The sequence below is a fragment of the Heptranchias perlo genome, chromosome 24, assembly GCF_035084215.1.
Source record: "Heptranchias perlo isolate sHepPer1 chromosome 24, sHepPer1.hap1, whole genome shotgun sequence".
Classification (NCBI taxonomy): domain Eukaryota; kingdom Metazoa; phylum Chordata; class Chondrichthyes; order Hexanchiformes; family Hexanchidae; genus Heptranchias; species Heptranchias perlo.
Window position 1 is genome coordinate 2,761,707 of NC_090348.1, and position 17,179 is coordinate 2,778,885.

Below are 17,179 nucleotides of genomic sequence, written 5' to 3' on the forward strand. Positions count from 1 at the left end.
TAGATCATGGCTGATTTGTATCTCAACTCCATTCATCCACCTTTGGTCCATATCCCTTGATACCCTTACCCAACAAAAATCTATTGATATCAGTGTTGAAAATCTCAATTGCCACAGTCCTTTGTGTGAAAACACGCTTCCTCATTTCACCCGAATGGCCTAGCTCTAATTTTAAGATAATGCCCGCTTGTCCTAGATTCCCCCACCAGAGAAATAGTTTCTCTCTATCTATCCTACCAAATTCCTTAAACAATTTAAACACCTCGATTAGATCACCCCTTAATCTTCTAAACTCAAGGGAATATAAGCCAAGTTTATGCAACCTGTCCCCATAATTTAATCCGCTAAGCCTCAGGATCATTCTGGCTTTCCTTTACATTTAAAGATATAAAAGTGTTGTTGATATAGATTAGCAAGTACCTGGCCAATTGGCTCTTTTGAGTCTTGCTTCCCACTCTGGATTTTGCTAAATATGACAGTCTCTCGATGCTGAGCCTGTTCTCTAACGGGAGATGGAGATCCTAAGACTTGCAAGGAGCTCGAGTTAAACTCTGCTTTTGTGGGGGCACCCACTGGATTACTTCTTGTGGAAAATATGGTGTTCAACTGCGGCAAGATGCCCAAACCTAGAAAGAAAAATACATTTGAATCCTTTGTTCTCAAGTACCAACAGTTTAAAACATGAAACTATGAAATGCACATATTCTTTAGAGAAAAAAAAATTGTATCCAGACCAGCCACCTTCCATTTCTAAGATAGCCATATGGAAAAACAGTCAGAGAAATTAAGACAATATATTTACTACACTTGAAATTATTTGGACCAATAATTAATAACTACAGTTATGGTGTACATGCACACTGGCCTTGCTGCAATGTTGCACTTTATACTCTTCCCTCACCCAAAAATCAACCTTTGTTTTGTACGGAAATCTAGTGAAAATGAAGAGTTAACCAAAGATGATCATCTTAAAATTATATGAAAGCTTGTATTAAAAGTTACACATATGAGCAGAAATTTAGATATAACTCAATTGTTTTCATTTTATAATGTAAAATGTTCACAGTTGCACAAACATTTCTTCCCAGCATCTCACTTAACCGCCCTCTATTGATCAGAAAAACCTGCAAACGTGACAACTGCGGTTAGCCAATACTGTGGCAAATTGTTGTAAAATTGGCAGATCATGAAACCCCAGGTTCTGATCAGTGGCACTGATTTTCTGCCAAAATGACTCCAGGACTTAAAGTTATAAGGATTAATTGAAGATAATGAATTTGCTTTATTGGAGAAAAGAAAATTGAGAGATGACACGATTGAAATCTTTAAGATGAAAGGAATGGATGTAACAAGGGTTTTTGACTTCAATTGCAGTTCTGAGACTGGAGGACATCAATTCATGATAGTCAAACCTGATATGAGGCTAAAGGCTCATAGGAATTATTTTCTTTGCAGAGTGATTGATGTGTGGAATGAATTTCCAGTTAGGCAGTGTTCATTAACTGAGCTCCCGTAAAAAAGCTGGATGATCATTTGACAGGAACGAAGCGCCTTTAAAAAGAAATTGGATTATCCGGCAGGGAACAGGAATTAAAGTTGCAGTCGATTTAGATATAGGAAATATAGCTATGAAATACTGTGGTATGTTATTCAGTACATGTGCATACACGGAGACAGCTCATAATTTTGTTTTTTTTTGAAGTTTTACGTGGTATAAATTGCTTTCCACAGAGGGTAGTTGTGCAGAGTACATGGATGGTAATGGGTTAGATGGACTATGTAGCCATGCCTCATTCCATGCTTTCCTAGATTTCTGATTATAATCCCGAGGCACTGAAGCATGGACAGCCAGTGCAGTACCGATGATACTTCCTGTCAGAGTTCCTGATTAAAGAAGTGTATGTACATGCCTTTCAAGTCCATTCCCGTCGACCAAGATGAAATGTTTGGGTGATCTATGGAGCATAAGAGCAAATAGCCTTTCAGGACTACTCTGTTATTTTGATAGCTATGAATGCTCTATCTTTCTAATCTCAATTCTTTATCCTTTCTCCATTCGCTCTTAATACTCTTATTTCGCAAGTAAACACCTCTGCATTTATGGTCTTGTGAGATAGCGTGTTCCAAATTCTCACAATCCTTTGTGTGAAGATGTTTTTCTCTGTAGTACGGTGACCATCTTGAAATTCGCAAGTGTTGAAATTCCCTGCCCCCCCACCTTTTGGGACAACACTGACCTGACTTCGAGGCACCTTTTAACAGCTCCAGCCACTGGACACTTGTATATATTACCTTGTGCAGAATGCTGTAAGTGTGAAACTGTCAGCAGAGATCCTCAATGAGGAATAGCAGTACATAGGCAGCTGTTCTGGTACAAAATGTCCAGTTTGCTGCTGCAGCAGACAGGTTGCCAAGAAATTAAGTTACCTGCATTGGCCCACACTGGCTCCTTTCATCAGGGTGATTTGAGCTGTAGTTACATCTACCCAAGTGCACAAATTTCACCCAGGGGGTCTGTGCAACATTGAGGTTTTTGCCTATTTGGCCTAGAAGGGATTTCTGGTTTAATTTATATTATGTTACTGCTAGAATGCCAAGCTCAGTTCACAAAGGGTTAATTCTCACAGGCAGAGAAACCAACCAGGATTGCAATTAGAACAGTTAGTTGGAATAACCACATGAATCGGCCATCAAACGTGTGTACTCTCAACACAAGTTTTGGGACAATGGAGAGTCATCGAACACATCAGACAGCAGTTTGCACCTTTAACGCAAGAACAGGCTTCATTCAATAAGCCCAGCGTGGGTGCTTGGCTAAACAGAAAATGTGGCTGTCATAGCTCCTAAACCAACTTCTCATTCAATGGGTTAACTGATAGCGGCTCGGCAAGCCAATTCCTGACAGAACTTGTAATACATTGGATAGCCAGGTGGTGAAAACTAAAGCCTAGTTTTCAGTTGTCTCCAAGCCTTTATTCTCAGAGGTCCCTATTACACACCTAGCACCCCCTAGATAAGCTCCCTCCTATAAATGAATACAAGAGTCCCCAACTGATACCCACCACCTGAATACAACAAACACTAATTGATATAAATTACATGGATACACTTAAAGCTGAGGGAGAGGTCAGAAGTTAGTCTTTGTGTCTCTCCCTCTCTCTCTGGAACAACAATCAGCAGTTTTGTGTGTGGAACAGTGAGACAGATGTCTCTCATTCCCCCTCATTAGTCAGGGAGGCTGATGTAAAATAAACCAGCTCATTGGTTTAGAATTGGCCTTCTCTTACTAGAGTGCTTTACAATTCGCACACATGGCAACCACAAGAGCACACATGGCAGCATGTGCAAGGTCACAGTATCCAGTAAACCAAAAAATGGGTCTTATTGCTACGATCTCCATAGCACCTAGCGTTCAACCATTGGGCAGAAAAGGTGCGCTCCAGAACATAGGGGATGCAGGGTTCAGCTTGCAGAAGTGACTGGTAATGCTGAACCTGAAAGAATATCTAGCACAGACCCAAAAATTTGCAACAGTCTGCAAAGAGGCCATTCTCATCTGAAGTGACGTTGAATGTAGAATTTCTTCTAGAACCATGCATTACTTCATAGTGCTATTTCTTAGAGCAGCGTTTTATCGTATTTGATCTGTACCTTAGAAACCAATGGAGAATACACCAGTAGGTGACTCAACAGGACTGCAACTGATAGCAGGGAACTTGATACATCCCATTCTAAGCTTGGAATAAACCTCTGTAGGTGGCAATAGTTTTTTTTCCCATACTGCCAAGGCTTTAGGACAAGTAGAACAAAGCCAGCAAAAGTCTGAGTGGCAAATAGGTCCAAGAGATCCAATATGGAGTGCGCAATAATTTTTACCCACAATAGTGTGTAAGGAAGTCAGAGAACGTTCCTGAGAGGTGAACCCTGCTGTAACTTTGTCCTCCTCTACCAAGGGGAGAGGAAAAAATGTGGCAGACAATTTGTACAGAGCAAGATTCTACAAACATCAAATGAGATCAGTCACTGATTCATCCGTTTTTGGCAGTGGTGTTTGAGGGAAGAATATTGGCCAGACACCAAGAGAGCTCCATGCACCTTTTCAAATAGTGCCACAGAATCTTTTACATCCACCTGAGCAAGCAGATGTTTAATGTCTCATCTGAAGGACGGCACCGCTGACAATGCAGCACTGAAGTGTCAGTCTGGACTACGTGCTCAAATCCTGGAGTGTGGCTTGAACTGATAGGCAAGAGTGCTATCAAGAGAATCAAGCTGAAACAGAGCATCAGGGATACGAGTGCTGCAGAAATTAAGTTTTCACTTTTAGCGCCCAGTATCAGCAACAAGCACTCCAAAGTCTGCTGTATCGTATCCAGATACAGTCTTCCCTCTACATTACCCCAAAGACATTCCTCAACCTCAAGCTCTGATAAGCATCACCAACATGCCAGTATAGATTTTTCTGCTTCTTACCCGGAGGTCTGATTTGGTGCATCAACTTGTATCAAAAGGGGACAATTTCTGCCTACTCTGAATGAAATCATTATTTCTGCACCCATGGTGCCAAATTATGAACAGTTTTGTACTATGGGCTTGCATCATCTAGGAATTAGGCAGGAAAAATTGGATAAGGATCCGTTCTGGGCGATGCACTACCACCCCGCGCCCGATGGTCCATACGCAGGCAGCACGTGAACTTTGTGCTGCCTGCTACTTACCATGAAATCTCCTATAGAAAGAGCAGCCCTCGCTGCTGAGAGGCTGCGCAGAGAATGAGGAAGTTGGAAATGGGGCGTGTACAGCGCACGTCATCAGCAGCCTGCACTTCTTAAAGGTGCAGGCACATTTCAAAAAGCAGGTACACAGCTAACTAGAAGGGAAAATGGCATCGCGAGTAGCTGCACCAGCGAGAGAGGGGGTTCCACGCTTCTCAGACGATGCTCTCGAGGCCCTGGTGGAAGGCGTGGACCAAAGGAGGGCAAGCATGTACCCGCAGGGTGGCTGGAGACCCTCCAGACTACAGCTGCGCAGGCATTGGTAGGCTGTGGCGCAGGAGGTGAACGCTAGGAGCATTGCACCACGCAAGTGGATGCAGTGCTGGAAGAAGTTTAATGATTTGACACGAGTGGTCGAGGTGAGTGAATACAAGTGTCCAGTGGCACATCCTACCAACTGCACCAATACTCCATGGTCGACACCTCCCGTCACCCACCCACCAACAAACACTGCCCATCCATATGCAATGCTGCATCTCACCCGCACAAAGGACCACACTTGCAGGCCACACAACCACCACTCAAGTCATACAAACTGGCAGCTATTCGACCATAACTAGCACATCACCCACAAACCCTGCAGGATACTCACTGACACACTGTCCTCTGTCTTGCAGAAGGTGGCATATAACACCCAGCAGCAGGAGGGACCTGAGGCTGGACGGGCACGTCTGCATGTCCTCACCCCCTAGAGACGGTGCTCCGGATCAATGGGTGGGCCGTCACTGCAACCGTCACAACGTGCCACGCTGGAGGTCCCGGTGGGGGGGGGGGGGTCTCTGCATATCTAACGCTCCTTCTCCTTTTCCACATCTCCCTCTTTTCTGACTCACGTGCTGTCAGCACACACCTCTTATTTGTTCCTCTCCTGACTCCACAACTCAACCTGTTTCCCTTTGTCATTGCAGATACCCAAGAACACGTGACAGTACCCTCCGAGGAGGACACTGAAGCCACACCGTCACTCGATCTGACACTTGCTTCCACCGGCTCAGAGACAGACACTGCGCGTCCTTTAGAGGTTAGGTTAGAGGAGGGATCGGCACGTGGTGAGGCACCGGGCACAAGTGCGCAGGAGCAGAGGCTGGGGGAACGGATACCACAGGTGCCAGCTCGCCAGAGGGCGATGTCGCTCACTAGTTCTGCTGCAGAGGAGAAGGATGAGGACTTCGATGGACCAGGCTACAGAAGATGGCTGATGGGCGTACACCAACAAATGCTTGGGGCACTGGAAAGCCTGCGCACAACGAGAAGGGGCATGGAAGAGTCCAGCTCCAACTTGGCACAGGGCTTTGCACAGAGCTTGGTGCCCATCCTTTCCGACATGGAACGAGTGGTCACCTCCATCAGCGCACCTGTGGAACCCACCATGATGCAGCGTCTGATGACACAGCTTCCATTGCAGCACAAACATCTGCCATCCAAGGTCTGACTGCTGCATATGCAGCTCAGATTGCTGCTATCGTGGCTCTGGGGACCACTGTGGAACAGGGCTTCCAGGGCTTCACAGGACTCCAGCAATCCGTTCTCCAGCCGATCACCAGGAGTGCTGAAGTGTTGCCGCGGGAGAGTGGCAGTGGCGCCATGGCAGTCGGACCTGCTGTCCTCTCTCAGAACGACAGCATTCCTGCTCCCACCCCTGCCACTCCACCAGTGCCCCTGTTGTTGCCTCTCGGCCAGACTGCTGCAGCCCATGCTGAGATGGTGCAGTCTGAAGCCAGGCCCTCCAGGCCCAGAGCTGCTCGAGGTCGTCCTCCAAAGCCATCTGCACGCTCCTCCATTGAAGGCCAGCAGCCTCCCACCACCCATGCTCCAGGCACTGGGGAAGCACCTCGGAGGAGCACTGGGATAGGTAAAGGCACACGGACAACAGGCACTAAGGGAATGCACAAGGGTGACTAGTTCTGTTATGTTTGCATAATTTCATTTATTCATCCACAAATGAGCGTTTGATTTTGCATTTGGTGGTGGTTTTTATTTATGCAATGAGCTGAGAGGGACACTAATGTGTAATGTGATGGAGGGCGATTTGATTGTCTCGTGGGAGCGGAACGGTGGGGAATGTAGTTCAAATGAGTTGGGGGATGTAGTTCAAATTATTGATACCGGGCATGGATCAGGCGAGCACGCAGTGCCCTTGCAGACAAGGCGTGTGGTTCCTGCTGCACCCTTGCGTCCTCCTCCACTTCCTCCTCCTCCGGCTCAGAATCTTCTGCAATCATTGGTGGCAAAGGCTGGTCCCTCATGATGGCGAGGTTGTGCAGCATGCAGCAGACCACCACAAATGTGCCTGCCTGCTCAGGGGAATACTGCAGGGCTCCTCCAGACCGGTCTAGGCAGCGGAAGCGTTGTTTGAGGAGGCCTATGGTGTGCTCCACGATGTTGCGTGTGACAGCATGGCTCTCATTATAGGCCTTCTGTGCACGTGTGCGTGGGTTCCTCACCGGTGTCATGAGCCACGTCGTGAGGGAATAGCCCTTGTCGCCCAGTAGCCAGCCTTTGACTTGCCGAGTCGGGTGAAAGATAGCTGGCACGTTGGACTGCCGCATGACGAAGGCGTCGTGGCTACTCCCAGGGTAGCGGGCATCGACCTCCATGATGCGATGCGTGTGGTCGCACACTAGCTGCACGTTGAGGGAGTGGAAGCCCTTTCGGTTGACGAAGACGGCCGAGTTGATGTGCGGGGCACGCAGGGCAATATGCATGCAGTCAATGGCACCCTGAACCATGGGGAAGCCAGCAATGCAGGCGAACCCCGTGCTCACTCGTTCTGATTGTCTCTTGAGAAGGAAGGTGATGAATCGGTTCCTCATGTGGTACAGTGGGTCTGTGACCTCCCTTATGCGGCAGTGCACTGCATACTGCGAGATGTTGCACATATCGCCAGCAGAGGCCTGAAATGACCATAGAAATCCAGCCTTCACAGCCACAGGCAATGCTGTCCTCGCCCTGTTCTGGCGCTGCAGTTGTGGCTGCACCAGTTGACAGATCTCAGTGACGGCTTCCTTAGTAAACCTCAGGCATCGGATGTAATCCTTTTCGGTCATGTTGAGGTAAGAGAATTGATCCCGGAAGGCCCTCATTGGGTAAGGCCTCCTGCTCAGTGCCCTGCGCCTCCTCGTCCTCCGTTTCCTCGCAACGTGACCTGCTGCGCGTGGCCTCTTTGCATACTCCCAGTCATGCTCAATGCCCATGGTTGGCAGGAATGTTGTTCAACCAGGGTTGTAACTTTCCGATCCATAAGGCAATACCTGCCAAAGCACTCTCAAAAGTAACGTAGGAACTCAACAAGAATAGGGAGCTTCAAAAAACAATTCCTACTCCACCAGCAGCCAGAAGCAATAATCCAGCAACTAGCCTGCAACACCTGCATGGCCTCTTTAAATAGTGCTGGTGGGGGTCCCTTCAGGCACTGTAAGGAACGTTTAGATGAAAGTATTACCCTATTGTACCATCGAATCCTTTCATGGATTTCTTTACATAAGTCAACTAAATTAATTGCCATTAAATTAAGCATATCATACCATTTCCTCTTGCCACACAGTCTTCACTTGCCTTTAATCCTGTAACATCTATAAAGGCAAACCACAATTAATCATGACTAATTGTTATGAGGCTCATGAACGTTTGCACAATTCAATAAATACCAATGAATGCTAATTTAAATCAACTTACCGTCTCTGACTGGTGAGAACACGTCTCCAAAACTGTTTCTACCCACACAATCAAGGTTTTTAAAATTGCCACTGTTATCTGCTCTTTTTGCACTCTCTGTCTCTTTGGATGGAATGATGTCTAAACTGGTGCTATGTGATAAACCTAGAAACAAGGCACAAATGTCAAAGCAGGTTTTTGTTTGCAAGCTAAAATTACATTTTGTCCCATTTTCTTTTTCATTGTTTAAAATATCATGGGTGCATCTATCCAAGAATACGGTTATCATAATTCCCAACAAATTAGAGGTTCCTTAAACACACACGTTGTAGGAGCAGAAGAGGCCATTCAGCCCAATAACCCTGTGATAAATTCTAACTTCTCCAACTTTCCTTCTCACAATATCCCTCAGTTCTTTTCTCTGAAGAAATGCATCTACTTCTTTCCTGAACCCATTTATGCTGTTCACTGCCATTCCCTTGAAAATTATCCTCAGTTTAATTATTAACCCTTTTGCTTAGATTAAATTTTAATAGATTAATGCACAGAACTTAGAATGTTGTAAGATTAAGCTTTTTACATATTTTTCTAGTATATAAAACTTATGTTTAGTGTAGGTGTTTTAATAACAAAGGTATTAAGGGATATGGGCCAAAGGCAGGTATATGGAGTTAGATCACAGATCAGCCATGATCTTATCAAATGGCGGAGAAGGCACGAGGGGCTGAATGGCCTACTCCTGTTCCTATATAAAACATATAAACCACTCACCTTTTAAGTTAGGCATTCTATTACATATAACTAGCTCACACTTATATAAATTAAATTAAGCATTAACATATAAAAAACAGCTACAAAGACAGAAATGGTCAAATTGAACTACCCATAAGGCAGAGTGGTATAGCTAACAAAGGATGCTTCTAAACTTGTTTTTACAGCAGTCTGTTTCAAGGATGAAAAGCAAGGCTTAAAGAGGGTTTGAACACTGATAAGGGAGGCCTACGCATTCCATAGTCTGGAACAAGTCAGATAAAAGACAGGCAGCTATGGATAACCCACTCAAGTGTACATGACAGGCTCATAAGACAGTGTGCTTAAACTCTTAAAAATTCTTGTAGAGGCCCCAGACGTGAACCCATGAGGAGAACAGGGTAATATTGTTTCTTTGTTATACTATTATTGGAATAGAACAATATTAGGACTTGTCACACAATAAAAAGACTTGTTGCAAACATTTGGTGACAGATTCAAATTCGCTTACAATGTTAGGATCAAAACTTTATGGCTAAGGTTAAGTATATATAGGCAACAAAATTTCCGCAGCTCTTTTATCTGATCTTGATGTTGGTAACACTGGCAAATCAGTATTTATTACCCATCCCTAGTATCGCTGAGGGCAATAAGAGTCACTTACATACTGTGGGACTGGAGTCACATATATGCCATGGTGGGTAAGGACAGGTTGCCTTTCCTTAAGGACGTTAATGAACTAGACAATCCAGCAGCTTTCATGGTCTTTTTTTGCGGTGCTAGCCGGATTTATTGAATTGAGTTTTATAATGTGCTCTGGTTAGATTTGAACACACGCCACACTGGGTAGGGATGGCAGGTTTCTTTTCCTGAAGTGAACTAGTTGTATTTATGATAATCTGGCAGCTTTCAGTCATTTTCTGGTACCAGCTCACAAATGACAATTTATTTTTAATTGAATTCAATTTCACAGCTTGCCCTGATAGATTGCCAGTCCAGTACCAAAGCAACAAGGCTAGCATACTCCTTGAGCTGTAAATACCCTTAATGCAATTATAATTCTTTTCATCCACACAGTATGCTCTAGCCCACTTAATTTAAACAGAAACGGTCCTACCTTTTGCATCCAGATCAGATTCAGCTCCTTTTTCTTCTGGAACAGCAGGAGGTACTTTGACAGCTGGTGCGGATGTCATCAATGCAGTAAGATCTGGGGTTTCTTTTGCACTGCCACTATTTGAAGCACTGTTCACCTTAGCTGAAGCCCTCTTGGTAGCTGCAGTGGACAATGAAGACGAAGTCTTGCTTGCTAAGCTTTTACCCCCATTTGACTAGGAGAGAGAAAAGGCCTATTTAAAAATAGTGCAACAAACCTGCCATTGACAATTACAAGGCTGAAAATGTTATTCATACATGACTTGTGCAACACAGCTTTAAGAGAAGGTTGCATGCAACAGTCATTGGAAGACCCACTACAATGTGCCACAGCACCAGTGATTTCTACAATAATGGGTTATCTAAAGTTACATTAGAGTTAAAACAACAGACAACAACTCAGTAAGTGTAATCCTCTGATTCTTTGAAAGTGGTTTATTCTCCAAGTACAAACGGACTGGCCAAGTAATTTAACAAAAGAGAGACATGGGCCTTGAAAATCCTAGTGCTGGGGAGGACGTAAACTTTACCCCAGAGGGGGGCCTGAAATATGGTCGGAGCCCGGCTCTGCCAGGATTCCGCTCCATTTGGACCGGACCTTTAAATTCTGGATTTGGGGTGGGTGGGGGGGGAGGTGGGGGGGGGGGGGGGGGGAAGACGGCCTTAGGAGATCTTTCATCCATCCCCATGTCAAAGGGGTGAGTAGGGTGGAATTTCCAGCCTTCCACTTTTGAAAGCCCATGCCAGTTGAGACCTGGCAAGTTCCTTTGAGGCCCTCCAAAGGGCCCAATTCTTCACAGGTGTATGGTAATCAATACCCGAGGGGATCGATTACCTTCCCGAGTCGGAGTGGCTCCAGTGGGAGCCAGAGTTATGTTCTTCGTCCCATTAGGGCCTGCGGAGGACTACGCTCTGCCTTAGAAGGGCAGATCAGTTCAGGCTCAGGCAGCTGCTGCATCCTTACCTCACAGCGACCATCCACAGCTATGCAGATGACCCTGGGCCCGAAATTTGGGACGTGGTGTGGCCTTGGGCAAAGGCGGGTAGGGGTATCACCACCCCAGGAATTCCCAGGTCACGATCAGCACTAACCTTCCCCTCCATCTGAGTTACATTTTAAAAATAAGGAAGACTATGCCAAAAATAGGACATTTTCGTTATTACTTCAAATTCCATCTACAAACAAATTACACTAAAATTACAGAAAACTTGGAGTGGGAAACTTGGCGGCCCAGTATTAAGGTTAGATTAAAGCATCACAAAAAGCACTCGTTAATATAAACTGCCAGACAAGACCAGCCAGGTTCCTTCACACCTTGCTCATGGTGTCACCAAGAATCAGGTCCATATTGGACTGGGCAGTGACAATAGAAGTAGGGGCTGTAACTTTCTCTGATGAAGAACATAGCAAAGAAAACTGCAGAAGAAAAACTGTGAATGCTGGTAAAATGAAATAAAAACAAATTCTAGAAAACAACAGGTCAGTTAGCTTCTAAAAGAAAAAGACATTTTGGATGATATCCTTCATCACAGGAATCATTCCACAACCCAATGTGTTAACATTTTTTCTGTAATATATTTCCACCAAAGCAATTAAAATGTTATATCTAAAAATGCTGAGCCTCTTAACGTGAACGAAATAATGTTTCTCGTCTGAAGCAAGAGGTGCCGGGTAAAACTTTGGAACTGTACTTTAGCCATGTTTGAACCCCTCCAATCATGTACCTGTCAGAGCACTGAAACGACCCTTATCAAAGTCACAAATGACATCCTCCATGACTGTGAACGTGGTAAACTATCCCTCCTCATCCTTCTCAACCTGTCTGCAGCCTTTGACATGTGTGACCACACCCTCCTCCTCCAATACCTCTCTTCCGTCGTCCAGCTGGGTGGGACTGACCTCGCCTGGTTCTATTCTTATCTATCCAGTCGTGGACAGAGAATCACCTACAATGGTTTCTCTTCCCACTCCCGCACTGTTACCTCTGGACTCCCCCAAGGATCTATCCTTGGCCCCCTCCTATTTCTCATCTACATGCTGCCCCTCGGTGACATCTGAAAACACGTCAGGTTCCACATGTACACTAACGACACCCAGCTCTACCTCACCACCACCTCCCTCGACCCCTCCACTGTCTCTGATTTGTCACGCTACCTGTCTGACATTCAGTACTGGATGATCAGAAATTTCCTCCAATTAAATATTGGGAAGACTGAAGACATTGTCTGTGGTCCCCACCACAAACTCTGTTCCCTAGCCACCGACTCCACCCCTCTCCCTGGCCACTGAGGCTGAACAAGGCCGTTCGCAACCATGGCATCCCATTTGACCCCGAGCTGAGCTTCTCGCCCCATATCCTCTCCATCACCAAGACCGCCTACTTCCACCTCCGTAACATTGTCTGCCTCCATCCCTGCCTCAGTGCATCTGCTGCTGAAACCCTCTTCCATGCCTTTGTTACCTCTAGACTCGACTATTCCAATACTCTCCTGACCAGCCTCCCATCTTCCACTCTCCATAAACTTGAGCTCATTCAAAACTCTGCTGCCCGTATCCTAACTTGCATCAAGTCCCATTCACCCGTTTACTGACCTACATTGGCTCCGGGTCCAGCAATGCCTCAATTTTTAAATTCTTATCCTTTTAACAAATTCCTCCGTGACCTCACCCCTCCCTATCGCTGTAACCTACTCCAGCCCTACAACCCTCCGAGATCTGAGTTCCTCCAATTCTTGCTTTTTGCACATCCCCGATTTTCATCGCTCCACCATTGGTGGCCGTGCCTTCAGCTGATTAGGCCACAAGCTCTGGAATTCCCTCCCTAAACCTCTCCGCCTCTCTACCTCTCCCTCCCCCTCCCCCTTTAAGACGCTCCTTAAATCTTACCTCTTTGACCAAGCTTTTGGTCACCTGTCCTAATATCTCTATGTGGTCGGTGTCAAATCTAGTTTGGAAATGCTGCTGTGAAGCACCTTGGGACAATTTACTACGTTAAAGGCGCTATATAAATGCAAGTTGTTGTAATATTTACAGATCTTTGCTGAGATAAACTCAGATGTAATAAATAAAGTGATGTATCTAATCTCAATGCTGACTCATTCTGGAGTACTTTACCCAAGTGATCGTCAAATTATTCAACTGCCTTTATTTTCCACATCTTTTATTAAATAAAATAAACTTGTACTCGGTGATCGTCAAGTGTTTTGATGCATGTGAAGTACAGTGACAGTACTGTACCTCTTCACCTTAATATGTTTGGATTCAAAACTAAAACGATATTACACAAGACTGGTTCCAATGCTGTAAGATACACAGTCCACCTACCTTGAATTGTGTAGAACCGTTCTGAAACTTTAAGCACCGTACGGATTTCTTGTGGGCACTGACAACTTTTAGTGGCAAAGTTGTCACTCGCAAATCATACACATAAATTTTGCCCCTGATGGATCCTACAGCCAAAGTTGCTCCGTCAGTCATAAAGTCTATTGAAGTCAAAGGAGCTTCAACAGAAATAGTTCGTAATAGCCTGAAATTTAATGAAAAAGATGACCACAAAGTTTTAATTTAAATTCCTTAGTCAGTGTTGTTTTCTAGATAATAGTATATTGGATACCTCTTTAAATACTTTTTCTGCTAAAACATACTTTCAATGCTCTATACTGTACCTATATAAAATGCATTTTGTCATCACAATTCGGGTGTTGCATGTCTGTACTCAAATTTTTAAGTTATGCTGGCACCTGATTTATGAAATGAAATTTGATTTAACGAGCAATGAAGCATAACTGCAGCAAGCAACCAGCAGAAATAAAACCAGTTCAAAATGGGCCAACATCTATCAGTAAAAAGGTGAACCAATCAAATCACTCAATATATTTTCTGAAAATCCTATTCTCCACTTATTAGAAGCAAGGATTGCAACAAATTAAAAATTACAAAAAAGGATTAAACTATGCAGTGCCATTTCTTTATTTTTATTCGTTCATGGGATGTGGGCAGTGCTGGCAAGGCCATCATTTATTGCCCATCCCTAATTGCCCTTGAGAAGGTGGTGGTGAGCCACCTTCTTGAACCGCTGCAATCCATGTGGTGAAGGTTCTCCCACAGTGCTGTTAGGTAGGTCTGCTAAAAAGAACATAAGAAATAGGAGGAGTAGGCCATAAGGCCCCTCGAGCTTGCTCTATTGTATTCAATTACAACATGGCTGATCTTCGACCTCAACTCCACTTTCCCACCTGATCCCCATATCCCTTGATTCCCTTCGTGTCCAAAAATCTATCGACCTCAGCCTTGAATATACTCAACGACTGAGCATCCACAGCCCTCTAGGGTAGAGAATTCCAAAGATTCACAACCCTCTCACAGTGAAGAAATTTTTCCTCATCTCAGTCCTAAATGGCCAACCCCTTATCCCGAGTCTATATCCTCTAGTTCTAGACTCTCCAGCCAAGGAAAACAGCCTCTCAGCATCTAACCTGTCAAGCCCTCTAAGAATTGTATATGTTTCAATGAGATCACCTCTCATTCTTCTAAACTCCAGAGGGTATAGGCCCATTCTACTCAATCTCTTCTTATAAGACATAGGTGGTAGAGGCAGGGACCCTCAACTCTTTTTAAAAGTACCTGGACCTGAACCTAAAGTGCTGTAAGCTGCAGGGCTACGGACCAGGTGCTGGAAGGTGGGATTAGAATGGGCACCAGGTTGTTCTTCGAGCCGGCGTGGACACGATGGGCCGAATGGCCCCCTTCTGTGCTGTATCTTTTCTATGGTTCTAACCCTCTCATCCCAGGAATTAATTTAGTGAACTTTCGCTGCACCACCTCCAGGGCAAGTATATCCTTCCTTAAGTAAGGAATGTTTTCTGTAAAGAGGCCTGTGCCTGTGACAGAAGCCAGGGCCTTGTTCATGCAGGTTCCCAGACACATCACTGTTGGCTGAAGAGATTCAGATTAGCATAGCTCCCAGACAACAACTGTGCATAGCAAGGTTTACGATTAGCGGCCAGACTGACCCTTCTCAGTGGGCCAGACTGACCCTGTTTGCAAGCCCACCATTTCTGCATTACCCAAAATTAGCGTGTGTGTGTGCGCGTGCGTGCATATATACACAAAAAAAGTACTAGTTGATGTCCTACAACTACGCACAATAAGAATTGAAGACATGGGTGGAAAAAACGAGTGGTGAAGGAGTGGGAGCAGGTCTTCATTTTTTGTAATGTATTCTAAATGGTTCAAACAGTTGTATCCTTTACTGATGTTTATGTGAACTATGTTTTTTTTTCAGGCCTTAGTATAAATAGTGACAACTTCTGGAAGGACAGTACCATTATTCAAGTTTGAAAGAATGTTGTGAATAAGTGCTGCATTTAAAATGTTTCACCAAAAGTTTCTGCCTAAATACATAAAGTACTATTGCAGAGATATTTGCCACAGAAGGAAATATCCAAACCAGATACAGTTTGATATATTTCTTGGCTTTTGCTATAAAAAGTCACACCCTAAACAGATGGACAGTAAAGGCAAAAGCCACTCCCCCATATTACATGCAGCAATTTATTTACAAGTGTAGTATGTTAGGAAATTAATTTATCTACCTAAACTAAAGAAAATATTTATTTTCCAGGAAACAATCCAAAGACACTTTTGTCTTTGGGGTGACCTTTTATAAACTTTCTTTCCAAATTCCCTCAGATGTGTAACCGCTTTTGCAAAAGCAGAACCTCTGACTCTGTGAGCAATGCTACAGGAGATTGGGTTAGTTTCGTATGAAGCTCAGAAGAAATCATAATGGTATGTGAAATTTCAGAGGGGAAAAAAAAAGGAACCTGTCGGTTCTGGGCAGAGGAGATATGTTTTACATATGAATATAAAATGACAGAATGGTAGGTGGAAATGTATTTAGTACATCAAGGATAATTTAAAAGAGGGCAACCCTACCAACAGTGGTAGGGCATAAGTTCATCACTAGGTTGCCGTTCTTAGCCACGTAACCGGGAGGAAGTACAAAATAGAGGCAGGTGCTTCCGCTGTCAGAAAAAAGTAAATTCTTGTGTACCTTCCAGCCAACTAGTAGTAGAGGTAGCCTGAAAGCTAGCTGCATTCTCCCTTACTCCTACACCCAGACAACTAGAGATGGTTTATGGTGAGCAAAGGAGACCATCTGGGGAGCAAAGTAAATAATCTAAAAAGATGAGAGTTGCACAAAAAGGAAAATGGATCTTGTGACCTGCATTAACATCTGATCTGTGTATAACTACTTGAAGTAGTCACTTTATCCAAGTTTGCCTTTTTTTTAAAAATGAAGTGGCTGTATCTCATCCAGGGAGGATATACTGACACAACTGACGAAGCAGATCTGGCAAAGTGTCCACAGGTTGAGTGCACAGCTCTTCAAACAATCAGCCGGCCTGCAACGTCTAGGGGGTTGCAGCAGTAGATCATCATCATTATGTTTACTCTGGAAATGGTCTTCTTTGAAGGCACAAAGGTACACAACGCCAAATGGAAAAACAACTTGTATTTATATAGCACCTATGACGTAGTAGAATGTCCCAAGGCGCTTCACAGGAGCGTATTCAGACAAATTTGACACCGAGCGACTTAGAGATATTAGGACAGGTGACCAAAAGCTTGGTCAAAGAGGCAGGTTTTATGGAGTGTCTTAGGAGAGGGGGCTAGAGAGGAGGAGGAGGAGAGGTTTAGGGAGGGAATTCCAGAGCTTATGGCCTAGTCAACTGAAGGCATGGCCACCAATGGTGGAGTGAAGGAAATCAGGCTTGCACAAGAGGCCAGAATTGGAGGAGCGCAGAAATCTTGGAGGATTGTAGGGCCAGAGGAGGTTACA

General features: G+C 44.6%; 1 protein-coding gene across 1 annotated transcript in view; it reads right to left on the bottom strand.

The window, feature by feature from the left end:
• Positions 1-17,179, bottom strand: part of nedd1 (NEDD1 gamma-tubulin ring complex targeting factor) — a 46,384-nt gene that overhangs the window by 15,845 nt on the left and 13,360 nt on the right. The window contains exons 7-11 of the mRNA XM_068004602.1: positions 13,660-13,861; positions 10,297-10,510; positions 8,451-8,594; positions 8,300-8,347; positions 421-626 (exon numbers count right to left, since the gene is read on the bottom strand). Of these exons, the coding sequence (XP_067860703.1) occupies positions 421-626; positions 8,300-8,347; positions 8,451-8,594; positions 10,297-10,510; positions 13,660-13,861 (814 nt within the window). The remainder of the gene's footprint in view (positions 1-420; positions 627-8,299; positions 8,348-8,450; positions 8,595-10,296; positions 10,511-13,659; positions 13,862-17,179) is intronic.